This window comes from Lithobates pipiens, unplaced genomic scaffold, assembly GCF_037356315.1.
Source record: "Lithobates pipiens isolate NorthernLeopardFrog02 unplaced genomic scaffold, aLitPip1_a1.2 Scaffold_28, whole genome shotgun sequence".
Taxonomy (NCBI): domain Eukaryota; kingdom Metazoa; phylum Chordata; class Amphibia; order Anura; family Ranidae; genus Lithobates; species Lithobates pipiens.
The window spans coordinates 25541873-25566423 of record NW_027507789.1 but is presented as its reverse complement, the minus strand read 5'-3'; the positions used below and the strand labels follow the sequence as shown (position 1 = coordinate 25566423).

General features: G+C 44.6%; 1 protein-coding gene across 1 annotated transcript in view; it reads right to left on the bottom strand.

Moving 5' to 3' along the window:
* LOC143934977 (polycystin-1-like) overlaps positions 1–24551 on the bottom strand; it is a 136715-nt gene that overhangs the window by 95890 nt on the left and 16274 nt on the right. The window contains exons 2-6 of the mRNA XM_077458524.1: positions 16944–17015; positions 9977–10048; positions 7468–7607; positions 5408–5676; positions 3675–4050 (exon numbers count right to left, since the gene is read on the bottom strand). Coding sequence (XP_077314650.1) covers positions 3675–4050; positions 5408–5676; positions 7468–7607; positions 9977–10048; positions 16944–17015 — 929 coding nt within the window. The remainder of the gene's footprint in view (positions 1–3674; positions 4051–5407; positions 5677–7467; positions 7608–9976; positions 10049–16943; positions 17016–24551) is intronic.

The following is a 24551-nucleotide window of genomic DNA, read 5'->3' as shown; positions in this document are numbered from 1 at the left end:
CAGAGTCACATGTAGCGGCAGCATCCAAGTGGATGCTTCCCCAGTGACCCAGGAAACCACAAAGGAACTTTATTCCTCTTGACTTCCTCTGCAACTGCAGTGCCGCTGTGGAGAGCGCCACCTGCAGTGGAGAAAGTAGACTGCACCTGCCGACAAACCCTAGGTAGCCTTATCCTGTAAATTTAGAAACTGCCTGCTGTGAGTGCGCAAATTAACACAATTTTTTAAATCTGTTAGGTCAAAAAAAATAAAAAATACATCCCTAAGAACAGATACATAGAGAGTCAGTAAATCAATAAAAAATACCAGATTCTGATTCTGAAGTTTAGATATGTAAATTTTTACATAGTCACATTGATCCAGCTTGGACTAATGTAAGGATGTATATAAAAATAATAAGAATCGCGCTGTAATTAATATCAATACTAAATAAGTTCATGTAATCCAAAATTGTGCAAAAGAGTCCACAGTGAAATTAGAAAATTTGAAGGATGGTCTATTCATTGCAAGAATCCGTCATCCATCACCACAAACCGCTGTGAATCCACCACCAGCTGTAAAGACTGCTTACCAGCGCCTGTGGACGGATACGCCTGTGGCTTAATACCCAGCCTGGGCCTTTCTACACGTCTCAGAACTGCTCTGCACTTCTGGTGTCATTCGACAAGCAACAATGGAGTTCAGCACCGAAAATAAAGACCAAGAAGCTCTGCATAGCATAAAATCCTTGGGGTTTATTTTATAAAGTGCATGGCACTCACATACATAGAAAATTAAAAACGCTGAAAATTACAAAAAGGCCGAACACAACCAAAGACAACTCATCTATCGGAACACGAGAGTGGGGGTGACGTCAGCGTGTTGCTCCAGCCAAGCGTTTCATCACAAATTACGCCAAGCTGGGGCAGCCAACGATCATCACCAGCTTCCGGGTGCTGTGTCCACCAGCTGCTCTGCTGCTTACAGAGGGATCACACGTCTGTCAGGGCTGGGCTCAGCCCTTCCTTCTCAGAGCTGGCTGCTCAGCTGTCGGTTAATTTCCAGCTCCTATCTCTCCACAGTTACTCAGCTGTTGCCTTCGCCTTGGTCAACATCACAAGAGACGCCCACCTGCGTTTCTGTTTAACCACTTCCCGACCGCCGCACGACGATGTACGTCGACAGAATGGCACGGGCAGGCATAAGGGCTTACATGTACGTCCTTGCCTGCCCGCGGGTCGGGGGCCCGATCGGGCCCCCGCCCGGTGCCTGCGGCGGTCGGTATTCGTTCGGGAGCGATCCCAGACGAGGGGACGGCCATTCATTCATGGCCACCCCCTCGCGATCGCTCCCGACGAATGAAAATGCTCCGTAACATCACTTCCTCTCCTGTAATGTAAACACAGGAGAGGAAGTGATGTAATCTCTCCTCCGTGTCTGTATTTTTCGTTCCGACACCGAGGAGAGAGCATCGGTGAGTTGCACCAACACGACACTACACAGTAGAACATGCCAGGCACACTCACACCCCCCCGATCACCCCCCAATTACCCCTGCCCCCCAGTCACAGTGACACCAATGTCATTTTTTTATTTTTTTTGCATTGGTGTCATTTGTGACTGTAATAACTGTTAGGGCAGTTAGGGTTAGCCCCCCTTTAGTTCTAAAGTACCCCCCTAACCCCCCCCAATAAAGGTTTAACCCCGTGATAACCCCCCGTCGCCAGTGTCACTAAGGCTGGGTTCACATTGCAGCGGTTTATGAGAACGAATGTGATTCGCACCGCACTGCAGTGCAAATCACATCCGATCTCTGTGCGATTCGAGTTCAGCCATACAGATAGTATGGCTGAATTCGCATCGCACCCGCCGCAAATTCGCACGGGACCCTTTTTTTGGCCCGCAGCAGAATCGGATCGCATGGGTGTTCACACCATGCGATCCGAGTTTGCAGATCGCACTGCGATATGCGAACTGATCTGGGGGTGTCATTAACATTTCACTGACACTCCCAGCAGTTCGCATAGGGCAGTGTGAACTGCCGCCGGGAGGCATGCGATGCGGGAACCCGCCGCGGATTCGTGGCGTTCCCGCATCACTCCAGTGTGAACCCAGCCTAATAAGCGATCGTTTTTCTGATCGCTGTATTAGTGTCACAGGTGACGCTAGTTAGGCAGGTAGGTATTTAGGTTCGCCGCAGCTTTTTATAGCGCCAGGGACCCCCATATACTACCGCATAAAGCCCCCTGATTGCCCCCTAGTTAACCCTTTCACCAGTGATCACCATATAACTGTTACAGGTGACGCTGGTTGGTTAGTTATTTTTTTATAGTTTCAGGGCACCCGCCATTTATTACCTAGTCTCACTAGTGTACCCCTAAATTTAGGGGTGTCTACTTTCCAAAATGGGGTCATTTGGGGGGGGGTTTGTGCCATCTTGGCATTTTATGGCCTTCAAAACTGTAACGCCCTTAGAAAGCCTGAAGGCGGTGCTTGGTTTTCGGGGCCCCGTACGCGGCTAGACTCCCAAAAAGTCCCACATATGTGGTATCCCCGTACTCAGGAGAAGCAGCAGAATTTATTTTGGGGTGTCATTTCACATATGCCCATAGCATGTGTGAGCAATATATCATTTAGTGACAACTTTGTGTAAAAAAAAAAAAAAAAAGATTTTTTTTTGTCATTATTCAATCGCTTGAGGCAAAAAAATAAAATATTCAATGGGCTCAACATGCCACTTATCAATTTCCTTAGGGTGTCTACTTTCCAAAATGGGGTCATTTGGGGGGGTTTTGTACTGCCCTGCCATTTTAGCACCTCAAGAAATTAGATAGGCAGTCGTAAACTAAAAGCTGCGTAAATTCCAGAAAACGTACCTTAGTTTGTAGATGTGACAACTTTTGCGCAAACCAATAAATATACAATTATTGACTATTTTTTACCAAAGACATGTGGCTGAATACATTTTGGCCTAAATGTATGACTAAAATTGAGTTTATTGGATTTTTCTAATAACAAAAATTTGAAAATATAATTTTTCTTCAAATATTTCGGTCTTTTTACGTTTATATCGCAAAAAATAAAAATCGCAGAGGCAATCAAATACCATCAAAAGAAAGCTCTATTTGTGGGAAGAAAAGGACGCAAATTTCGTTTGGGTACAACATTGCATGACCGCGCAATTACCAGTTAAAGCAGCGCAGTGCCAAATTGTAAAAAGACCTCTGGTCATTTACCAGCAAAATGGTCCGGTCTGAAAGTGGTTAAAGACTTGCTAGGCCGACATCCCTTCTGGCTCCAGATCCTGCTTGCTGTTCTACTACATTGATCCCTGACATCTGGCTTGGCTGACTATCCATTCCGGTTACTGAACTTTGGCTATGTTTTGACTACGTTTGTTCTTTTTACTTTTATTATTAAACAAGTGTGATTTAACTGTACTGCTGTCTCGGCCTGATTTTATGGTTTCTGACAGTGTCAGCATGGGTGCCATTTACAGAACACTTGGCCTTATCTTAATTATTATTAATGCAACGTGTTCTCAAGTGGAGATCATGATATTAACATTCCACCTTAAATTAAATGTTAATTGGTGGTTATTTTGTAAAAAAAAAAGTTAATTAGTGGAATAGCCTAGTGACAGAAGCTAGAAATAAATAGATATCTACCCCCCGTCCTTAGTAATGTGTTTCCTACCTGTCAATAGTTGACCATCTGGCATCTGAATGCTATAGACAGCTTGGAGATCCGTTCCCTGGTTTACTTGTAGCCATACTTCTACACTTTGTCCTGTCTGAGCCACCGCTGGGCAGTACAGCTCCGCCATGTCTACTGCTACTGCCATGGTCACCGTGGTCTCTGCTTCTGGCTGCGGCGCTTCTGTTCTTACTTTTACTGTGTATTTCCCAGGCAGACTATATCTATGACTGACCATGCCATTACCAGTGACAACTGATTGGCTTCCATCTCGAAATTCCCAAACAAACTGGGCGGCGGGGATAGACGCTACTGCATGGAACTCGGCAGGCTGCAAAACATTGTAGTAAGAAGGGGCTGACAGTAATATTGTCACCTGCAAATACAGTAAGAAAAAAAGAATAGTTGATATAAGACTTACAAGGAAATCACGAAGAAAAAATGAGAAAGAAAAATGCTGAAATGTTCTTTCAATTCAGTCCTTTACACCAATAAAAGTATTTTCTTAAAACTAAACGATCTCTCTCTTTATCTATTAACCTATTCATAAATAAGACTGGCCATTTGACTTCGATGTATATTGCCCATTTACTATGGGCTAGAATGGTTCTTTTATTTTGTTTGTTTTGTATTATATACCCGAATACTGGTGTTTGCACAATATGTTTATATTACTATTTTTTCTTGGTGTACCTCTGATCATTTTGTATCTATGGCCCTTCTTAGTGCTAGATGACCGCATATCTGTACCCCATATGCAGACTATTGCATTAAGGTGTGCACCCCATAGTTCAAACAAAATATATATACACATATACATATACATATAATTTAAGTTTTTTTTGTTTTGTTTTTTTACAATAATTATGTTTTTTTTATTTTTTAGGAGCCCCATTGGGGGACACCAGTGATGGGGCACTATTCCTCCCACTGACACCAATGATGGAGCACTATTCCTCCCACTGACTCCAATGATGGAGCACTATTCCTCCCACTGACTCCAATGATGGGGCCCTAATGCTCCCACTGGCACCAATGATGGGGCCCTAATGCTCCCACTGGCACCAATGATGGGGCCCTAATCCTCCCACTGACACCAATGACGGGGCCCTATTCCTCCCACTGACACCAATGATGGGGCCCTATTCCTCCCTCTGACACCAATGATGGGGCCCTATTCCTCCCACTGACACCAATGATGGGGCCCTATTCCTCCCTCTGACACCAATGATGGGGCCCTATTCCTCCCACTGACACCAATGATGGGGCCCTATTCCTCCCACTGACACCAATAATGGGGCCCTATTCCTCCCACTGACACCAATAATGGGGCCCTATTCCTCCCACTGACACCAATAATGGGGCACTACTCTGCCTCTGATACCAATAATGGGGCACTACTCTGCCTCTGATACCAATAATGGGGCACTACTCTGCCTCTGATACCAATAATGGGGCACTACCCCCTTCTCTGACACCAATAATGAGGCATTGTTATCAACGCCAGGACATTTTCTACTCCCACTTGCCACAGTCTCTCCCCTCTAAAGTCTGAAAGACAGTAAACTGTCCCTCTGTTTAGAAAGCAGTGGAAGGGGCAACACAAGGAGCCAATCAGGTTCTGCTTTATTCTTCATGCACATGTGCAGACAGTAAATCTGGGTGGGTGGAAGTAGGGATGATTACTTATCAGTGTTTATGTATAATTAATTTTTGGTTAGATTAACATTTACCTGCACAGCATGGAGATCCTGAATGATACTCTTATTGCACATGTGGAGATTCCCATCTCTTGAGCAGACCCCAGAACAGAGGTCATCGTCATCATCGGGTGTGACTGAGCCACAAAGGCAATGCTGCATACTGTCCATTCCATAATAAGAATAGCCATGGCGGAAACAGAGAACGAGGCAGCTGTTATTGGAGAAAGGACCTGGGGTGATGAGAGAGTAATGCAGAACATGGCGTGGAGGGCCCCATACACATGAGACATAGTGCGCCGCTACAAAGGAAAAGCGCAAATTATTCTTTGAAAATGGATCACATGGTCATTTCTTTACATGCTATAACAACTGTTAAAATAAAATTATCTTTTAATTCTATAGAAGAGTGTTGGCAGAAAAAATACCAAGTGGTTCATCAAGTTTGCCCCATTTTTTTTATATTTATATATTTATTTAACTTGTATTGATAGAGTATTGATCAATGTTTGTCCCAAGCATGTTTGAATCCAAATACTGGTGACTGACTCTCTACCTGGAAGTCTATTCCAAGTATTAAAGTGCCTGTATACCCTCACATATACCCATGGGTGCTGAAAAGCCAGTAAAACTGGCCCTGTTGTACCGGGCCCGGCGTCCTCGGCTCTGCAGGAGGCCCGGGCAATCTGAACAGAGTGCAGAATACAGAAAAGCCTTTCTGAACCACGATCCGACCCCCACTCCCCTCCTACTTAGCTTGTTTTTTTTTCCATCTATTTTCTGGGTACCTCTCTCCCTCTGTAATGTGATAGTGGGTGTGCGGTGGGAGGCATGGCAATGGCATGGATGGCATGGTCTCTGCAGCACATACACATTATAGCATTGGCATGGATGGCACGGTCTCTGCAGCACATACACATTATGGCATTGGCATGGATGGCACAGTCTCTGCAGCACATACACATTATGGCATTGGCATGGATGGCACGGTCTCTGCAGCACATAAACATTATGGCATTGGCATGGATGGCATGGTCTCTGCAGCACATACACATTATAGCATTGGCATGAATGGCATGGTCTCTGCAGCACATACACAGTATGGCACGCTATAAATTTTGTGCATATCAATCAATATACACTTATTAGGATTTTTTTCTAACAAAAATATGGAGCAGAATACATATTGGCCTAAATTCTAAGAAATTAAATTTTTTACATTTTTTTTTTTTTTCAACTTAAAGTTTTATTGAAGTTTTCTTACTTAAGATACAGGATATGTCAGTACATTTTTTACATTTTTATTGGATGTTTTATAGCAGAAAGTAAAAAACAGATTTATTCTTTTCAAAATTGTTGGTCTTTTTTTGTTTATAGCAGGCTCTGGGGAGGGACCAGGGGTGGGGCTGAAGGAGGGACCAGGGGTGGGGTCAGGGGCGGGGCAGGGTGGGACTGAAGAAGGGGGCCGGTGGCGGGGTCAAGGGTGGGGCTGAAGACAGCCTGTCGGGTAGGCTGTATATACCCAGCGAAGTGACTGGCCTCAGGTGATACACAGAGATGAAACAAATCCTCCTACACCTGTTGTACCTGTTTATCTGCGGCTGTCTTTCCCCTACATCCATTCAGAGTGCATAAATTACACAGGATCTCTCATCTTTGAAAAGCAGGGGGCGGGGAGCCAAAGTTCCATCAGTGAGGAGAACTCTGAGAGCACACAGCACACAGGAGCACAGCTGAGGCTGTCAATCAGATGGGGATCCCTCCCCTGTCCCCAATTTTTCTTGGTGTCAGGAAAACTCATCAGAAGTGACTCATGCTGATAGCGGAGGAATGGGCCAGTGGTTAGAGCTGACACAAGGTGCTCTGGATTGAGACAAGTACACACTATAGAGGTATACGTTTTGGTCATATTTCATGTCTGAGGTTTACAACCACTTTAACTACTCTTTTTCGGGTAACAAAATATTTTTTTAAGTTTTGAATTACTGTATTGTATTTGTATATTATGAGATAGTACTTTTGTTTTGTTTTGTCTTTTTTTTTTACATGTTCAAAAATAAACTAAAACTAACTAAATTCTTGTATTCTCTTACCACATGGCATTAGTAGCAAACTGGAGTCATGAAGACAGCTTTCCACCTCCTGGTCCACGATCAGTCTTCCTCCTTTTGCCATATGTGAAATTAAACCATGTAGTGGACAACCGCATGGTAAACGGTTGCCAGAAAGATCTCTGAAATAATGTAATGGTTTAATTTATGGTGAGAAAAAGGGATCATTTCAGAAATAAACAACAAAAATGATCAGATTGTCAAAAGTACTAACAAGCCGAACTTCAGTCATTTTTTCATCTATTAAATCTACTGCCTTTGTTGTTTTAACTTCGGATAGTAAAACTTTTTTTGTTCTGCCTGTAAAGACCTTATATAGCCCACTTCTTGTTTCTTGTCTGATCATTAGCCTAGGACACCATGCACAGCTCTCTCTCTCTCTCTCTCATTTTGTAAGAGTTTGCCAGGAAGGGAGGGGGTGAGTCATAAGAGGGCCAATGAGAGCTGCAGAGCTGGAGATGTGCCTCTGTGTAAATCCAGGAAGTGAACAGGCAGCAGTTTCAGCTGCCCACAGTCAAAATGGCTGCAGCCTGACTCAGTGCAGGGAGATTTCTGCAGCATATTTGGCAAGTACAGAATCACAGTATATATAAAATAATATGCAAAGTGGTTGGAGGGAAGCTTCAGAGTGGCAAAGATGTTTTTATTACAAAATTATGTGAGCAGACTACAGTTCCTCTTTAAGGCCTGGTATGCACAGGCTTCAGTTCATGTTCTGCCTGCCAGCAGTTTTCTTCTAATTGTACAATGAGCAGTACACAGACAGCTCAGTGTGCAATCCCGCCACCACTGACATCTTCTGATTAGGCATATTGCCTGGCATGTGCAGCCAAAGTTACTTCATTCCGGTACCTACGGCATGTCAAGATCTTATGCATGTATAGCTCAATGTACAATTAGAAGAAAATTATTGTCAGGCAGAAGAACTTTTACAGCAGAAGAGACAGAGGGGTGTATTTATAATAGAATTAAAAAAGATGCATAGCTGTTCATCCATTAAAACTACAATGTAAATTTGTTCTGTGTAAATGTGGCAAAATCGAATGTTCTGAAACTATGCAGATCCAGAATGTTTGAAGAATTACCCCATGATGGCCACTAGATGGCACTCACTGTCATAGGAACTAAAAATGTTCCTTAGTGCCATCTAATGGCCAAAATGCAGTAGTGTCCGCGTTCATACATTCTACCTGCAGAGAATATATATCAGGGATATACAATTAGAGGACCTCCAGCTGTTGCAAAACTACAAGTCCCATCATGACTCTCTGCGTCATGCTTGTGGCTGTTAGAGTCTTGCTATGCCTCATGGGACTTGTAGTTTTGCAACAGCTGGAAGTCCACTAATTGCATATCCCTGATATAGATATATATATATAACATTTTGTTTTGCCCCATTCACACAAATCAAGTTTAGATACAGTTTCCATTGGCAAACATCTATGCACATTTTTTATAAATACACCCCAGAGAGAGTCTCCATTACAGAAAAAGCCTACACATTTTATGCTTATTTTCAATTTTACCCACCAAAATAATTATGAATTCTACTGGAAGTCTTATATCACCTTTGAAAGTGAATGGAAAGGAGCGCCCGGTATCCAATAAATGTGAGTTTGAAAATACATTTTATTTAGGGTAGCAACAAATAAAAAATCAAGCCAACGTGTTTCGGGGGAACAGAGACTTCTTCAGGGCGGTTGCTGCATGCTATTGGAAAAGGATTCTGATCAGATTTGGTATCCAAGTGCCAGCTGTGAATGTTGCCTCTTCGGTTACACTCAAATACCAATCCATCCTTGTGCCACAAGCATACCTGATTAGGATCGAACTTTTCAAATTAACTGGATAACGGGTGCTCCTTTCCATCCACTTTTCAAGGTCACAAGTGAAATCGGACATAAGGCCGTACCCTGAGGTAGCAGCCTAGGCCCCTGATAGGGCCCACCACCACCTCCTTTCAAGTTGGGTGAAAATCTTTGTAAAGGAATTCTTCTTACCCTCCCACATCTTCACTTACTTACAGACAGTGACTGATTGAGTTCCATGTGATCTCCACGTGGAAATCCATGTGGAAATTCCGATCATCTGTAGCAATTCCAACACGCAAAAAAATTTCTACACATGCTCAGAAACAATTAGACGCATGCTCGGAAGCATTGAACTTAATTTTCTCGGCTCGCCGTAGTGTTGTACATCACCGTGTTCTTGGCGATCGAACGTTCAGAGAACTTTTGTGTGACTGTGTGTATGCAAGCCAAGCTTGAGCGGAATTCCATCAGAAAAAACATCCAAGATTTTTCGGATGGAAATTCCGCTCGTGTGTACGGGGCATTACTGTAACATCCTTTATCATCTACTTTCTCATTGGACCACAAACAAGAAGTGTGGAGGAAGTGATATCAGAAGTTGTGATTGACCAACTGTGGGTTTCCTCACACTTCCCCACTAACCTCTCCTATTAGTATATATGATGAATCATGATACTTACAATATTTGCAGCTGGGGTAGTGAGACCATCGCTGCTTCTTCAATAATGGAAACTTGATTGTGACTCACATTGCTAAATGAAGAAAAATCAGGTCAGGAATTAGAAGAGTAATATAATCCTTCTTTGAGGAGTCTAGATCAGGGATTCTCAACCAGGGTTCCTCCAGAGGTGGTTAGAAAAAAAAAAAAAATCAAGATTTGCATGCAACTTCAACTGCATAGAATTCTGGTTCTACTGGTCATTTTTTTTAATGCGCCGGTGTAGCGCTGGCTCCTGACGAGCAGGAGCTATGTTTTTTTTCAAAGTTAACTTTCCTGAAACCACAGTTGGGTTTTGGGGCTAATTTTCTAAATTTCTGGTTTCAGTGCCAGGCTTGCTGGGTTGCACTGGGTTCTCCTTGACCGTAGGTGTCGCTGTCACCGCCGGCAAGGTTGAGAACGCAGTCTAGCTGGGTGTATTGAATGCCACTGTTCTTTCGGAACCAGCCCAGTGGGAGTGTTCTCCTGCTGTGCATTCTGGGAGGTGGTATTTAAGGTACTGACATCATGTGCTTCGGGGTTCGGTTCTGCTCTGTTGGAGAGAATATTTTCTGTCTGTTTGGTTCTGGTCCTCCTGACCAGCCCCCATGGCCCTCCTGGCCTGGGGTGTGGAGCCATGCATTTCAAGTCTCTGGGCTGGCTAGCCCGAGCAGGGCCGCTGATAGGCCAGTACAACTGGCCCTGCTGTACCGGGCCTGACCAGCAGGGGGGGCCCGGGCAACCTGAACTGCAAAGTAAATAAAAAAAAAAAGATTCTCCTCCACCGATCATCGTCCGCACAACCCCACCCCCGTTCGGTAAGTTTTTTTTTTTTATTAGATGTGATTAGTCTGTGCTGTATGAGGCTGCAGGGGAGGGACTATTTGTTGTATTTCGGGCGCGGAAGAATACGCCTTCTGCGCCCGCTCCTCCTGCTCCGCACACAGCACAAGTCCAGGCCAGCATACCCTATGGTGTTGCGGAGTGATATTCCTCTCTCTCTCTCTCCGCGTGAGAAGAAGTAGCAGAGTGAGAGGAGCAGAGAGTGCAGGGGCCAGGCGATCGAGCTATTGTGGACACTCAAGAAGAGGGAGGAAGTGATCTCTGCTGCCCTGCTGGAGCTAACAATTACACAGGTGAGGTGTATGCTTGAAGTTCAACATCTACTACTACTCTGCAAATACTCTGCAATACATACTCTGCAATACATACTCTGCAATACATACTCTGCAATACATACTCTGCCAATACATACCCTGCCAATACATACCCTGCCAATACATACCCTGCCAATACATACCCTGCCAATACATACCCTGCCAATACATACCCTGCCAATACATACCCTGCCAATACATACCCTGCCAATACATACCCTGCCAATACATACCCTGCCAATACATACCCTGCCAATACATACCCTGCCAATACATACTCTGCCAATACATACTCTGCCAATACATACCCTGCCAATACATACTCTGCCAATACATACCCTGCCAATACATACTCTGCCAATACATACTCTGCCAATACATACTCTGCCAATACTCTGCAATACTTTATACCTACCCTGCCAATACTCTGCAATACTTACCCTGCCAATACTCTGCAATACATACCCCGCCAATACTCTGCAATACTTACCCCGCCAATACTCTGCAATACTTACCCCGCCAATACTCTGCAATACTTACCCCGCCAATACTCTGCAATACTTACCCCGCCAATACTCTGCAATACTTACCCCGCCAATACCCCGCCAATACCCTGGCAATACTCTGCAATACTTACCCTGCCAATACTCTGCAATACATACCCCGCCAATACTCTGCAATACATACCCCACCAATACCCTGGCAATACTCTGCAATACTTACCCTGCCAATACTCTGCAATACTTACCCTGCCAATACTCTGCAATACTTACCCTGCCAATACTCTGCAATACTTACCCTGCCAATACTCTGCAATACTTACCCTGCCAATACTCTGCAATACTTACCCCGCCAATACTCTGCAATACTTACCCCGCCAATACTCTGCAATACTTACCCCGCCAATACTCTGCAATACTTACCCCGCCAATACTCTGCAATACTTACCCCGCCAATACTCTGCAATACTTACCCCGCCAATACCCTGGCAATACTCTGCAATACTTACCCTGCCAATACTCTGCAATACATACCCCGCCAATACTCTGCAATACATACCCCACCAATACCCTGGCAATACTCTGCAATACTTACCCTGCCAATACTCTGCAATACTTACCCTGCCAATACTCTGCAATACTTACCCCGCCAATACTCTGCAATACTTACCCCGCCAATACTCTGCAATACTTACCCCGCCAATACTCTGCAATACTTACCCCGCCAATACTCTGCAATACATACCCCGCCAATACTCTGCAATACATACCCCGCCAATACTCTGCAATACATACCCCGCCAATACTCTGCAATACATACCCCGCCAATACCCTGCCAATACTCTGCAATACATACCCCGCCAATACTCTGCAATACATACCCCGCCAATACCCTGGCAATACTCTGCAATACTTACCCTGCCAATACTCTCCAAAATACCATTTTATTTATTCATTAATGGTTTGTATTACATATAGATATTAAAGAGGTCTGTTCTCATCTGAAAACAGTATTTCTTTTGGATAATCAAACCTATAACTGACTGGAGAAAAACAAATATCACTTGTAGACAAACCTACACTTTGTTTAAGGCGGGTCTGGGGAGGGGCAATGGGTGGGGCCAGGGGTGGGGCTAAAGGAGGGACCAGGGGCGGGGCCAGGGTGGAGCTGAAGGGGGCCCCGTCAGATAGGCTGTACGGGGCCCCATGATTTCTATCAGCGGCCCTGAGCCCGAGGCAACGCAACTGCAGGGACAGGCCTGAATGGATTTCGGGGCCTATTGATTCAAAGGTGGTCCGGTGCCATCTCATCCACGGGAGAGGCTAAGCAACTGGAGAAACCCCAGGGGAGGACTCTTCAGGAGAAGGCAGTGCGCAAGGCTGGCTTCTCTGAAGGAGCCTGGAAGCTTAGTTGAAGGACACTACATGGATCTACACTCATACGGTATCGCCGGATCGGCTGAGAGATACTGGTACCGTATGATAGCTCTTTAAATTTGTCTATGTTGCTCAGTAATGCTAAAGTCTGTGGCAGAGACTTTCCTCAAATATCCTATGCTCAAGTCTGTTGCAGAGACTTTCCTCAAATATCCTATGCTCAAGTCTGTTGCAGAGACTTTGCTTAACACTCTCCCGGCTGCTAGGCCTAGTGAGAGGAGGTCTATCCGGGGGTTGTAAAATCCAGCTGTGAAATGGTTGCTATTCTCTGGATTTTTCCTATAAGAGACTTTCCATTTTCGCAGTCTAAAGTACCTGAGCTTAATCCTAACACTCTACTCTTGTCTAAAGACTGTTTCTGGTTCAAATAAATACCCCAAAAGAAGATTCAGTGTCAGTTTCCACATTTCTTTGGGCCATCTACCACGGGAACCCCTAGACAGAGAGCAGCTCCTTCGGGGGTCAGTGCTACACCAGTTTGTACTAAATGTATGTTTATAGTTGAAAAAGCAGTGGTCTGTATGCCCGGGGGTACGGGAAGAATGGGCGGATCATGTGACTACTGGGATTGGCTGTCACAGTGGTTACATGGTTGGTCGGGAGCCAGTCCCTCTGGCTCCCTATTATTAGTACGGACCAAGAGCTTTTTTTGACCACCTCGGCAGTGGCAGCCCTTCCATTAGGGGCGCCAACCCCCCAATCAATTTGCCCGGTCCCTAATCTACATGCGAGGGCGCCACCCCCTAATTAATGCGCCCAGTCCATAATCTCCATGTGGGGTGCCGGACGCATGCATTCCAGTGGGGGTTTTTTTTTTTTTTTTTAGAAGCACATGATTAGAGCCTGAGGCTCTAATTTACTTCAAAAAGGGTGGGCTCAGGGCGCAGGAACCCATCCAGTTGCGTGACGTTAGCAAATTAATATTTGCTAATGTCTTCCTGTTTCTCCTCCCGGCCAGTCAGGAAGTGGGTACTGAGACCTGATTGGCCGGTAGTTCTAAGACCAGATTGTCCGCGAATCCTAACTCCTGATTGGCCGGGAAGAGAAGCAACTGCTGGGATTCAGGAGGAGACGCAGGGGGGGAGCCGCCACCTGGATGGGGAAATTGCGGCCTGGTGGGCAACGGGAAATCGATCAAGCGATGATGGGGGGGGACGGTGACCGATTGAGCAACCCCCGGGGGGGTTATTTGGGGGGGTAGCTGGCCAAGAAAATTGAGCACCAGCTGCCACTCAGTCACTGTGCTGGGAGCACACAGCGAGCGCGCTCTCAGCACAGAAATCTCTGCTTCCCATGGTCACATATGTGTGCCCGTTAAAGCCCACCCTCTTTGCTGACACACATATGTTTTATGTAGATGGCAAAAGGTTCAATTAGTTGTGCTTGAGTGAGTTTTTTCCTATATACATAAAAAATAAAATAAACGCTGGGCACTGTAATTGTTTTGCTCCTCGTCTGTTCTTCAGAAATCACAAGGTCATCTTGACCCACCGTTTTGGTTACGGAGAATGCAGGAGTGAGATCCCTCCGACTTTCAAACAGTCATACTTTAGACTTGGATCATCTCCCGCATCTCAGGAGGGGAGAAATGGCATCTTCTCATGATGGAAGTATAAGTTGATTTAAAGCTTTATTAAACCCAAAAGCAAACATTTATTACATCGCAGCTTACCAATTCTAAGATGTGATGGCTGCATTCGTTTTCTATTTTTAGGCTTTTTTTTCTATCTGGTGAACCTGCCAGCAAGTCTGTTTTTTTCAAAAGCTTGGCTTTTTCAGCTCTCCAGCAGAATGTATCAATTTACATGGATGAGAAAAACCACTTAAAGAGGGAGCCCACCTGAAAAAAAATTACTAAATGCCAGCAGCTACAAATATTGCAGCTGCTGACTTTTATTAAATGGACACTTACATTTCCTGGAGTCCAGAGATGTCCGAAGCTGATCATTCGATTGGCTCTCGGCTGCTGCTGGCGCCACTCTTAGTGAGGGAATCAGGAAGTGAATCGTTGCGGCTTCACTTCCCGGTTCCCTACTGCGCATGCGCGAGTCACACTGCGCGTCGTAAGTGGTCCTCGCTATCTCCTGGGACCTGTGTGTTTCCCAGGAGACAGTGGTGGGGGGGGGGGGGGGTTGCGGGAAAGGGCTTGACTCCCACGGGAATCTATTCCCGGAAGTGGGTGCAGATATCTGCACCCCCCCCCCTCCCCCCTGGAAGGTGCCAAATGTGGCACCGGAGGGGGGGAGGAATCAGATGAGCGGAAGTTCCACTTTTGGGTGAAACACTGACAGGGGTGATTAAAATTATCAGCTTTTATTTATTCATGTAAAATCTTTATCATAAAAAGGAAAAAAAAAAACTGTTTGCTGTAACTGCTTATAAAGTGTGTCTAAATCTACTAATACAGTTAACACTCTCCCATAGCTCCCAACTGTCCCTGATTTGAAGCAATATCCCTCATTTTGGTCTGATCTATATACAGGGTTGTCACCTGTCCAGGATTAACCCGGACAGTTTGGGTTTGGAATCATGTGTCCGGGTTTCAGACTGTCTGAGACCCGGACACATTATTTAGATTGGACTATGGCTTCCCAGCAGGCTTTCTGACTGCAGTTGTCTCAGCTGAGAGTGTCTGTTACACCCTTTCACACTGCCCAAAGCCAACACTAACAACCCCCCCCCCAAAAAAAAACAACAACACACAGATGGGAGAGGCGAGAGGGCTCGATCTGCACCCCTTACCCCTCTGTGTCTGCCCACACTCCAATCCCTGGCGATGTGCCTCAGAAAAGGAAAGTTGGGGCCGGAAATTTGAAGTCGAGCAGACTCAGATACATCTGGATGAGAGGTGCTGCCAAAGAGTGAGTGAGCTCACCATCCATCCCTGTCTGTGATTGAAGTCTCACCCCCCCCCCCTCTCTCTTGCCTCTGAGTAAGTACACAAAGGTAAATCAGGGTTCTCAGAACACCCCTTACATCAGAGTTCCCCTTTACACCAGAGGCCACAGTGTTTCCCCTTACATCAGAGTCCTCTCCGTACATCAGAGCTCCCAGTGTTCCCCCTTAAATCAGAGTTCCCAGAGCATCCCTTATGTTAGAGGCCCCAGAGTTCTCCCTTACATCAGAGTCTGCAGAGTCCCCCCTTACAGTGAAAGGGAACTCTGAGGATTCAGATGTAAAAGGGGAACTCTGTGGACTCGGATGTAAAGGGGGGACTCTTGTTATTAACTTCATATGATTAGAAATGTTATTTAATAGCAAAATATATGTACAGTTTATACTATAAAAAAATATTGCTGTGCGCCGCAAGAGTGTTCGGGTTTGACTTGAACAAAAAGGTGGCAACCCTATCTATATAGTTGTATATAATATTTTTATCTATCAAAAAGTGTTTTCCAGCGCTAAACCTTTCATCTGATCTCTAAATTGCTGCATTTGTAAATTCCAAAAGCCAATATAAAGGAATAGTAGTGGTAAAAAAGCACTTGTGGGTTTAACCAATCTTGTTTTTTTGTACAATGCTCCTTTAAGGGGGCGTGGCAGGGGGGTGTGTCCTATGCCTGCATACTTTTGCTGATAGGTGTTTCTCATTCCCATTTCAAAAAGTTGAAAGTTGGGAGGTATGCTCTCTCCCTCCGGAATGAAAATGGTGCTGCCTGCTTTGCCTCCTGTGGTCATTCCTCCAGAGCTGAGTCTCACCAATAGAGGAGGTGTGTTACTGGGCAGATCCGTGTCAATTACAGAGGGAAAAAAAGCCAAAGAAAAGAAAACGAATGCAGTCACCACTAAACTTTTTTTTTTATTATTTCAGATATAAACCCCTTCAGTTCTCTTCTCTCCATCACTTCCTACTCACAGTTCTCGGAGGCTCCAGAGCTCACTCAGGATTGTCGTACGGAGCGCGGTCAGCCGGTTTCCTGAAAGGTCCCTGCAGGATACAAGACAGAACAAACATTCCTTATTTATGCTTAGAAATTTGACTTAAAGCGTTTGTTACCCCAACACTTCATATTCCTGATATGTTCCTGCTGTACCATCTACTTGTATGAGAAAGTCTCCTGTTCTCTTTGTATTGCTTCCTTATGTGAAATCCCTGGTGTTCCTGCCAGTACCTCTGCTTGCCTATTAAAAACTGACCACACTAAGCGGGAGAGCACACAGTGGTCAGTTCTCTAGCTATGCTGGGAACTTAGTGTGCTCTCCTCCAATGATCAGACTTGTCCTGACACGCCCCCGCTGCACAGCCATTCACTGCGAAGATCAGTGTGCTACTGCTTCTCCTCCCCTCAGCTTTTATGCAGAGTACAGAGGGAATGTGATCACTTATAAAAGAGGAAAAAAGGTATTTATATTGTTTTTTTGTATCTATACAAAAATGTATTGCCTTTCATTTCTATTTTAAACTGAATGAGTTTGAACTCCTACTGCAGATGTTCGTTTCTTCTGCAGTTACATCTACGTCTTTTTCTTCTCCCAGACTGACTCCCAGACTGACTGACAGTGAAAGGAGAAGCAGCACACTGATAAACTCATCTCTCTGACAGTCTGCTCTCTCCTCCTATCAGCATGTTCCCTGCCTTGCAGCTTAGCCGATTGGCTGCTTCTGCTGTTTCTACCTACCCAAGTCTGAGCTTTGCTGTCCGGGAACGGGAAGAGGCGGATTCTAGGTCAAATGCAGGTACTTATGCTGCAGTTAAAAAATACATATAATGATTTTATGTGTTTGTGATGATTTTCATGTAAGAATGTTTTGCGCTGTCTCTGTACAGGGCTGTGCAGGTGAACCACAACAGATGCGATTTTTTAGGAGCAGCTGTTACACCAACCCCCCACAGTATATATACGTCATTACTTTTACAATAAATGCCATTGTTATGGCAGCAGCTAGCATCACTTTCAGAGGCGATGGGAGAGGTGCCTTTCCTCTCGCCGCTTGCCGGTTGTTTCAGGGTTTACCGGAGTCGTCAGTGAACCCAAAAGCCGATGGTTAGGCAGGAACTTGAATAAGGGCAAGATGGCACCCACTCGGCTCTATGCCCTTGGCCCTCTATGCCCATAAAGAAATTGTTTTTTTTTTGCCTTTTCACCAAGCCGTGGGGGGCAGTAAAGCAGCGATATTTTGAGCGCCGCTTTACCGGCGTTTTAAGCGGCGCTATGCGGCAACTAGCGGGGCGGTTTTACCCCCGCTAGTGGCCGAAAAGGGGTTAAATATGCCTGCAAAATACCGAAGCAGCGTTTTTCCAGCGGTATCGCATCGTTGCCCCATTGATTTCAATGAGGAGCAGCAGTGGAGGAGCGGTGAGTTCACCGCTCCTTCATTGCTCTAAAGAAGCTGCTGGCAGGACTTTTTGTGACGCCCTGCCAGCGCACCGCTCCGGTGTGAAAGCCCTTAGAGCCTTTTTTCAGGTGTGATACAGGTGCTATTTTTAGTGCTGTAGCGCCTGAAAAACAGTGTGAAAGGGGTCTAAAGGTAAATGAGAGATCTAGGGTCATTTTGACCCCAGATCTCCCAATAAAGAGGACCTGTCATCCTTTATTTCTATTACAAGGGATGTTTACATTCCTGGTAATAGGACTAAAAGTGATCAAAAAAAATAAAGGGATAGTGTAAAAATAAAAAGTAAAATAAATAAGAAAAAACAAAAGTCCCTTGTGCGCACGAGCAGAAGCGAATGCATATATAAGTTGCGCCCGCATATGTAAACGGCATTCCAAAACCACACTGTGAGGAATAACCACGATCGTTACGGTGAGATCAATAATTCTAGCACCATATCCTAGAGAGGTGAAGAGAGTGGCAACCTCACCCTGTACTCCAAATAGGCCACACACCCCAACGTGTTTCACCCCGCCCCCCCCCACCCCCCCCCCCCACCCCCGGAGCTTAGTCATGGCACACATCTGCTTTTTTTAGGTCACCGGAACTCTTCTGTAAAGCCCCATACACACTACCAGCTTTTCCTTCAGATTTACTAAAACCATGTAGTGCAAGGGTCTGCCTGATTGCATACAAACTGAAATTCCTAAAGGTTTGACCTCATATTATATGGTTTTGGTAAATCTGAAGGAAAAACTCAGCAGAAAAAACTGATAGTGTGTATGGGGTGTAACTCAGAACTGGTAACGTATAAAAAAATTTAAAGCGTCGTCTATGGAGATTTTTAAGTACCGTTTGTCACCATTCCACGAGTGTGCGCAATTTTAAAGCATGACATATTGGGTATCTATTTACTCAGTGTAACATCATCTTTCACATTCTATATAACTATTGTGTTTTATTTATTACAGTTTTTTAATGCATTTGAAAGACAGCTGTGCAAATACAGTGTGACATAAAAAATTGCAACGATCGCAATTTTATTCTCTAGGGTCTCTGCTATATTATATATATATATATATATATATATATATATATATATATATATATATATATATATATATATATAAAATGTTTGGGGTTCTAAGTAATTTTCTAGCAAAAAATACTAACTTAAACTTGTAAAGAAAGTGTACTAGAAAAGGCCCGGGCAGTAAGTGGGGGTCTGAAAGGATGCAATGACAGCCCACATTCCTACTACCAGACCACAAAAGGGTTCTTTGAATTCCTTGTATACAAGAGAGTTTCATCCTTGGTCAATAGATTGTATTAACCTAAATGCCTTCCCTGCATTGTTTACTGCTGAGGAGGATGCACAAAGCCTATATGTAGGTGGTTTACATACATTAATCATTAAAGGGTCGATCCACCCAATGATGACGTTTTAGTTCTTGGATGTTCCAGCAGTGAGATCTCCCATTCACAATTCCTAATTTAGCTCCTGGCCTCCTGGGAGGTTTGGGTGTTCCCAAAATCTTTCCGGATCTTCCTGTTACATTGCCCGTAGTATAAAAGACATTATAAAAATCTGCACTGGTCTGCACACCAGTTGTTTTCATTATAAGGGGCTGAACATTGTATTATCCATGCTGAAAAGCTCAGAGATCTCACCAATGCAGTCCCATATTATATATATATATATTTTTTTTTTTTTTTTTTACTTTTTTTTTTCCTTCTTTTATCTTAACTTTATATTTTCTGTTCAGAAGTTCATGTTTATAATTTATTTTTTGCAACTTTAACCGCTTCGCGCCCGCCCTATAGCCGAAAGACAGCTTCAGAGCAGACGCCATCTGCCGGGAGGCCATCCCTGGACGTCCTCCTGTTTACTTCCGCAATGCGCGCTCCCAGGAGCACGCATCGGGGAAGTTCTGTGCTGGCCGTGTCCCCCAGACAGCGTGTGAGAAGGGAGAGATGAACAGCTGCAGCAGCCGTAAGTGAAAAAAAAGTTTAAAAAAGTGCCATCCGCCCCCAGTGCCATCCGCCCCCAGTGCCATCCGCCCCCAGTGCCATCCGCCCCCAGTGCCACCTGTTAGTGCTATCTGTCCCCAGTGCCACCTGTTGTCAGTGCCATTTGTCCCCAGTGCCCTCTGTCATCAGTGCCACGTATAAGTGCCATTTGTCATCAGTGCCACGTGTCATCAGTGCCACCTGTCAGTGTCACGTGCCATCTGTTGTCAGTGTCATGTGTCATCAATGCCACTTATCAGTGCCATCTGTCATCAGTGTCACACGTCATCGGTGCCATGTATTAGTGCCATCTCTCATCGGTGCCACGTATTAGTGCCATCTGTCATCAGGGCCACGTATTAGTGCCACGTGTCATCAGTGCCACGTATAAATGCCATCTGTCATCAGTGCCACGTATAAGTGCCATCATTGCCGCGTATCAGTGCCATCTGTCATCAGTGTCATGTGTCATTGTCCTGGTGCTCCAGGGCCTTCAAAAGTGTAATAGGTAGTCAACAAGTTAGATGTGTAATTTATGCTCCTAGAACACGTGATGGCGCTCCCTGCATGTTGGGACTCTCTATGTGGCCAGGCTGTGAAAAAATCCCACACATGTGGTATTGTAATACTCAGGAGGAGTAGCAGAATTTTTTGGGGGGTGTCATTTGTGGTATACACATGCCACGTGAGAGAAATAACCTATTACAATGACAATTTTGTGGAAAAAAAGAAAAAAAAGAAAAAATCTTAATTTTGCAAAGAATTGTGGGAAAAAAAATGACAACATCAAAAAGCTCACCATGCCTCTTACTAAATACCTTGGAATGTCTACTTTCCAAAAAGGGGTCATTTGGGGGGTATTTGTACTTTCCTGACTTGTTCGGGTCACAAGAAGTGAGATCGGCCACCAGTACATCAGATGTGATCAATTTTGTATGATTCGCACCACAGCTTGTAGACTCTCTAACTTTCACAAAGACCAAATAATATCCACTAATTTGGGTTATTTTTACCAAAGATATGTAGCAGTATAAATTGTGGCCAAAATTTATGAAGAAAAGTTAATAATTTGCATAATTTTGTCACAGAAACAAAGAAATATGCGGTTTTTTTTTCAAAATTTTCAGTCTTTTTTCATTTATAGCGCAAAAAATAAAAACCCCAGAGGTGATCAAATACCACCAAAAGAAAGCTCTATTTGTGGGAAAAAAAGGACACAAAATTCATTTGGGTACAGTGTTGCATGACTGAGTAATTGTCATTCAAAGTGTGAGAGCACCGAAAGCTGAAAATTGGTCTGGGCAGGAAGGGTGTTTAAGTGCCCAGTAGGCAAGTGGTTAAGGGGGAGGGTGTGTGGGGACAGTGTCAGTGTGTTTTGTTTATTATTATTTTTTACAATTTTTTTTTTTTTTTTGCAATTTTGGTATCAGCCCTGTTGGGGGGGCTATGGTGAGATATCAGGGGTCTTAACAGACCTCTGACATCTCCCATTTGAGACAGGGAAAGGGACTTGGGACACAGATTCCCCAGTCCCTTTCTCTGTAGCCTTCGCTGCACTGATAATGAATGGAGAGAAGACAGCAGCTCCTCTCCATTCATTAACTGAGACATCGTAATCACAGGAGGTTACAATGTTTCAGTTATGTGAATGGACAGAGGCAGTGGTTACTGACTCTGTCCATTCGGAAAACGAAGGAGCCGTGTTTACCGGCTTCTACCTCTGCTCTCCATCCTGAGATACCGAGGGGGGGGGGGGGGGGTTGGGGGGGGGGGGTTGGGGTGCGGCAGCACGGAGGGGGACAATGAGAAGAGAGAGGGGACGGCAGCACAGAGGGGGAGAAGAGAGAGGGGGGCGGCACGGAGGGGGAGAAGAGAGAGGGGGACGGCGGCACGGAAGGGGAGAAGAGAGAGGGACGGCGGCACGGAGGAGAGTGGGAGATACTGAGCACTGTGACGCATCGACGCCCTGCACGCACGTCGACATATTTTTGTAGTCGACGTAATCGATTACGCCGACTCGTCGTGGCAGCTCTACAACAGATGCAACAGACACAGGGGGGACAACAACAGTTTCAGCGGCCTCATCCTCCTTATCTAGCCTCTGCAGCTCAGCCTCCAATCCTGGCAAATTATGTAAAGCCTCCGGGCACTGACTATAAGGAAGGCCGAGCTTTTGGCACAAATTGCACCGAATTTCAGTACAATCTTTAGCCAAATGGTCCAGATCCTGGCATAGTGAACACTTCTTACAGGTGCAGGTAGATGCAAAATGACCTTTTTCACCACATTTATTACAGACTTTGGGCTGACCCTGGTAGAATATAGTCAGCCGATCCCTCCCCAGAAAAGCTGAACAGGGCAGATGTTGTACTACATTTCCCAGCATTCCCAATTTTAGTGACACTGTCGAGGCCCCTGTCCATATCCCATGTTCATCCAGGACCTTCCGCAGTGGAGTGAGGACCTCACCATATCGGCATAGCCATACTATTAAATCAGCCTCTGGTATGGATTTGTTGCACACCAGAATCGTCACCGATTTTATCAGAGGCTGCCTGGAAATCACCTTTGGCACCAAACCACTCCACTGCGGAAGGCCCTTGCACCTCCTACATCGCTCCCAGAATAAATCCAGACCCTCAGGTTTTACAAAGGACAAATCAAATTCATAACTCCCCACTGGGCAAATCAAAGCAAATATATCCAAAGCGTTCAACCCCATTTCCAAAACTAACTCAGCCACCCTCCCCCTCACTGGTGGGGTCCCCTCCCCCTCCCACTTCAACTGAACCACATTTCTCCTCCTGTACCCACCAACCATCCCACCACCAAAGTGCCCCAAATTGTGACCACTATCCTTTAAATGCAAATCCAGAGCATTTCCTCTACTCAATGCAAACCCAAACATTTGGGCGTTTATACAGCAAACAACTATAGAGATCGAGAAATTGTCTTTTCACTCACCCTTATCTACCAATCTTTCGTTACAACACAGAGCAGCTATTAAATCTCTACAAAAAAACACAAATTTAATTATTAAGCCCGCAGACAAGGGCGGAAATTTGGTGATCATGGAAGTTGCACAATACACTTCCATGTGCCGAAATATAATGTCCAACAGAAATTGGTATTGTCCTATTTCTAAAACTGTTATTCTAAATTATCGAAATATCTATTTGAATCTCATTTTTAAGGCATATCAACAAGGGGTCATTGACCTTAACACATGGAAATTCCTAAACACCAAGGATCCAAAGATTCCAACTTTTTACGCACTACCGAAAATTCATAAGTCTCAAACAAATCCTCCAGGACGTCCTATCATTTCAGGATGTTCCTGTTTAACTGAAAATGCGAGCGCATTAGTTGATAGCTATCTAAGTCCACATGTCATCTCTTTATCTTCATATGTAAAAGATACCATCGATTTGTTAAGAATGATTGAGGGATTGTCTCTCCCTCCCAACTCATGGTTGGTTGCCCTGGACATCGAAAGCCTCTACAACACAATTCCCCATGACAAGGGAGTTGAAGTTGTACGTAGGTTTCTTTCTGAAAGAGGCTCCTCTTTCCTACAATACAGCTCTTTTGTTGTGGACCTTCTTGAATATATTCTTAAGCATAATGTCTTTGTTTTTGACTCCACCCACTACCTCCAGGTGCAGGGGGTTGCGATGGGGACTAAATGTGCCCCATCGTATGCAAACCTGTACCTGGGGGGGGTGGGAAAAGGAAACTTTCTCTAGAGAAGATTTGTTACCGTTTTTGGATAAAATTGTTTCATGGTTTCGTTATATCGACGATGTTCTTTTTTTCTGGTCAGGCACGGAAACAGAATTAAAAACTTTTTTTTAATTGATTTCTATTAATAATTTTTATTTGAAATTTACCATGCAACATAGTCAGTCAATAGTTAACTTTTTAGACATAACCATTTCCTTGGACAGTGAAGGTAGACTCAACTCTTTCTTATTTAGGAAACCATCTGCTGGTAACACGGTTTTACACGCTACTAGCTTTCACCCAATTTCTTTGATTAATAGTATTCCTTATAGCCAATATTTGCGCTTAAAGCGAAATTGTAGCAAAAACTCAGATTTTCATACAGCAGCTGATGACCTTTACCAAAGATTGAGA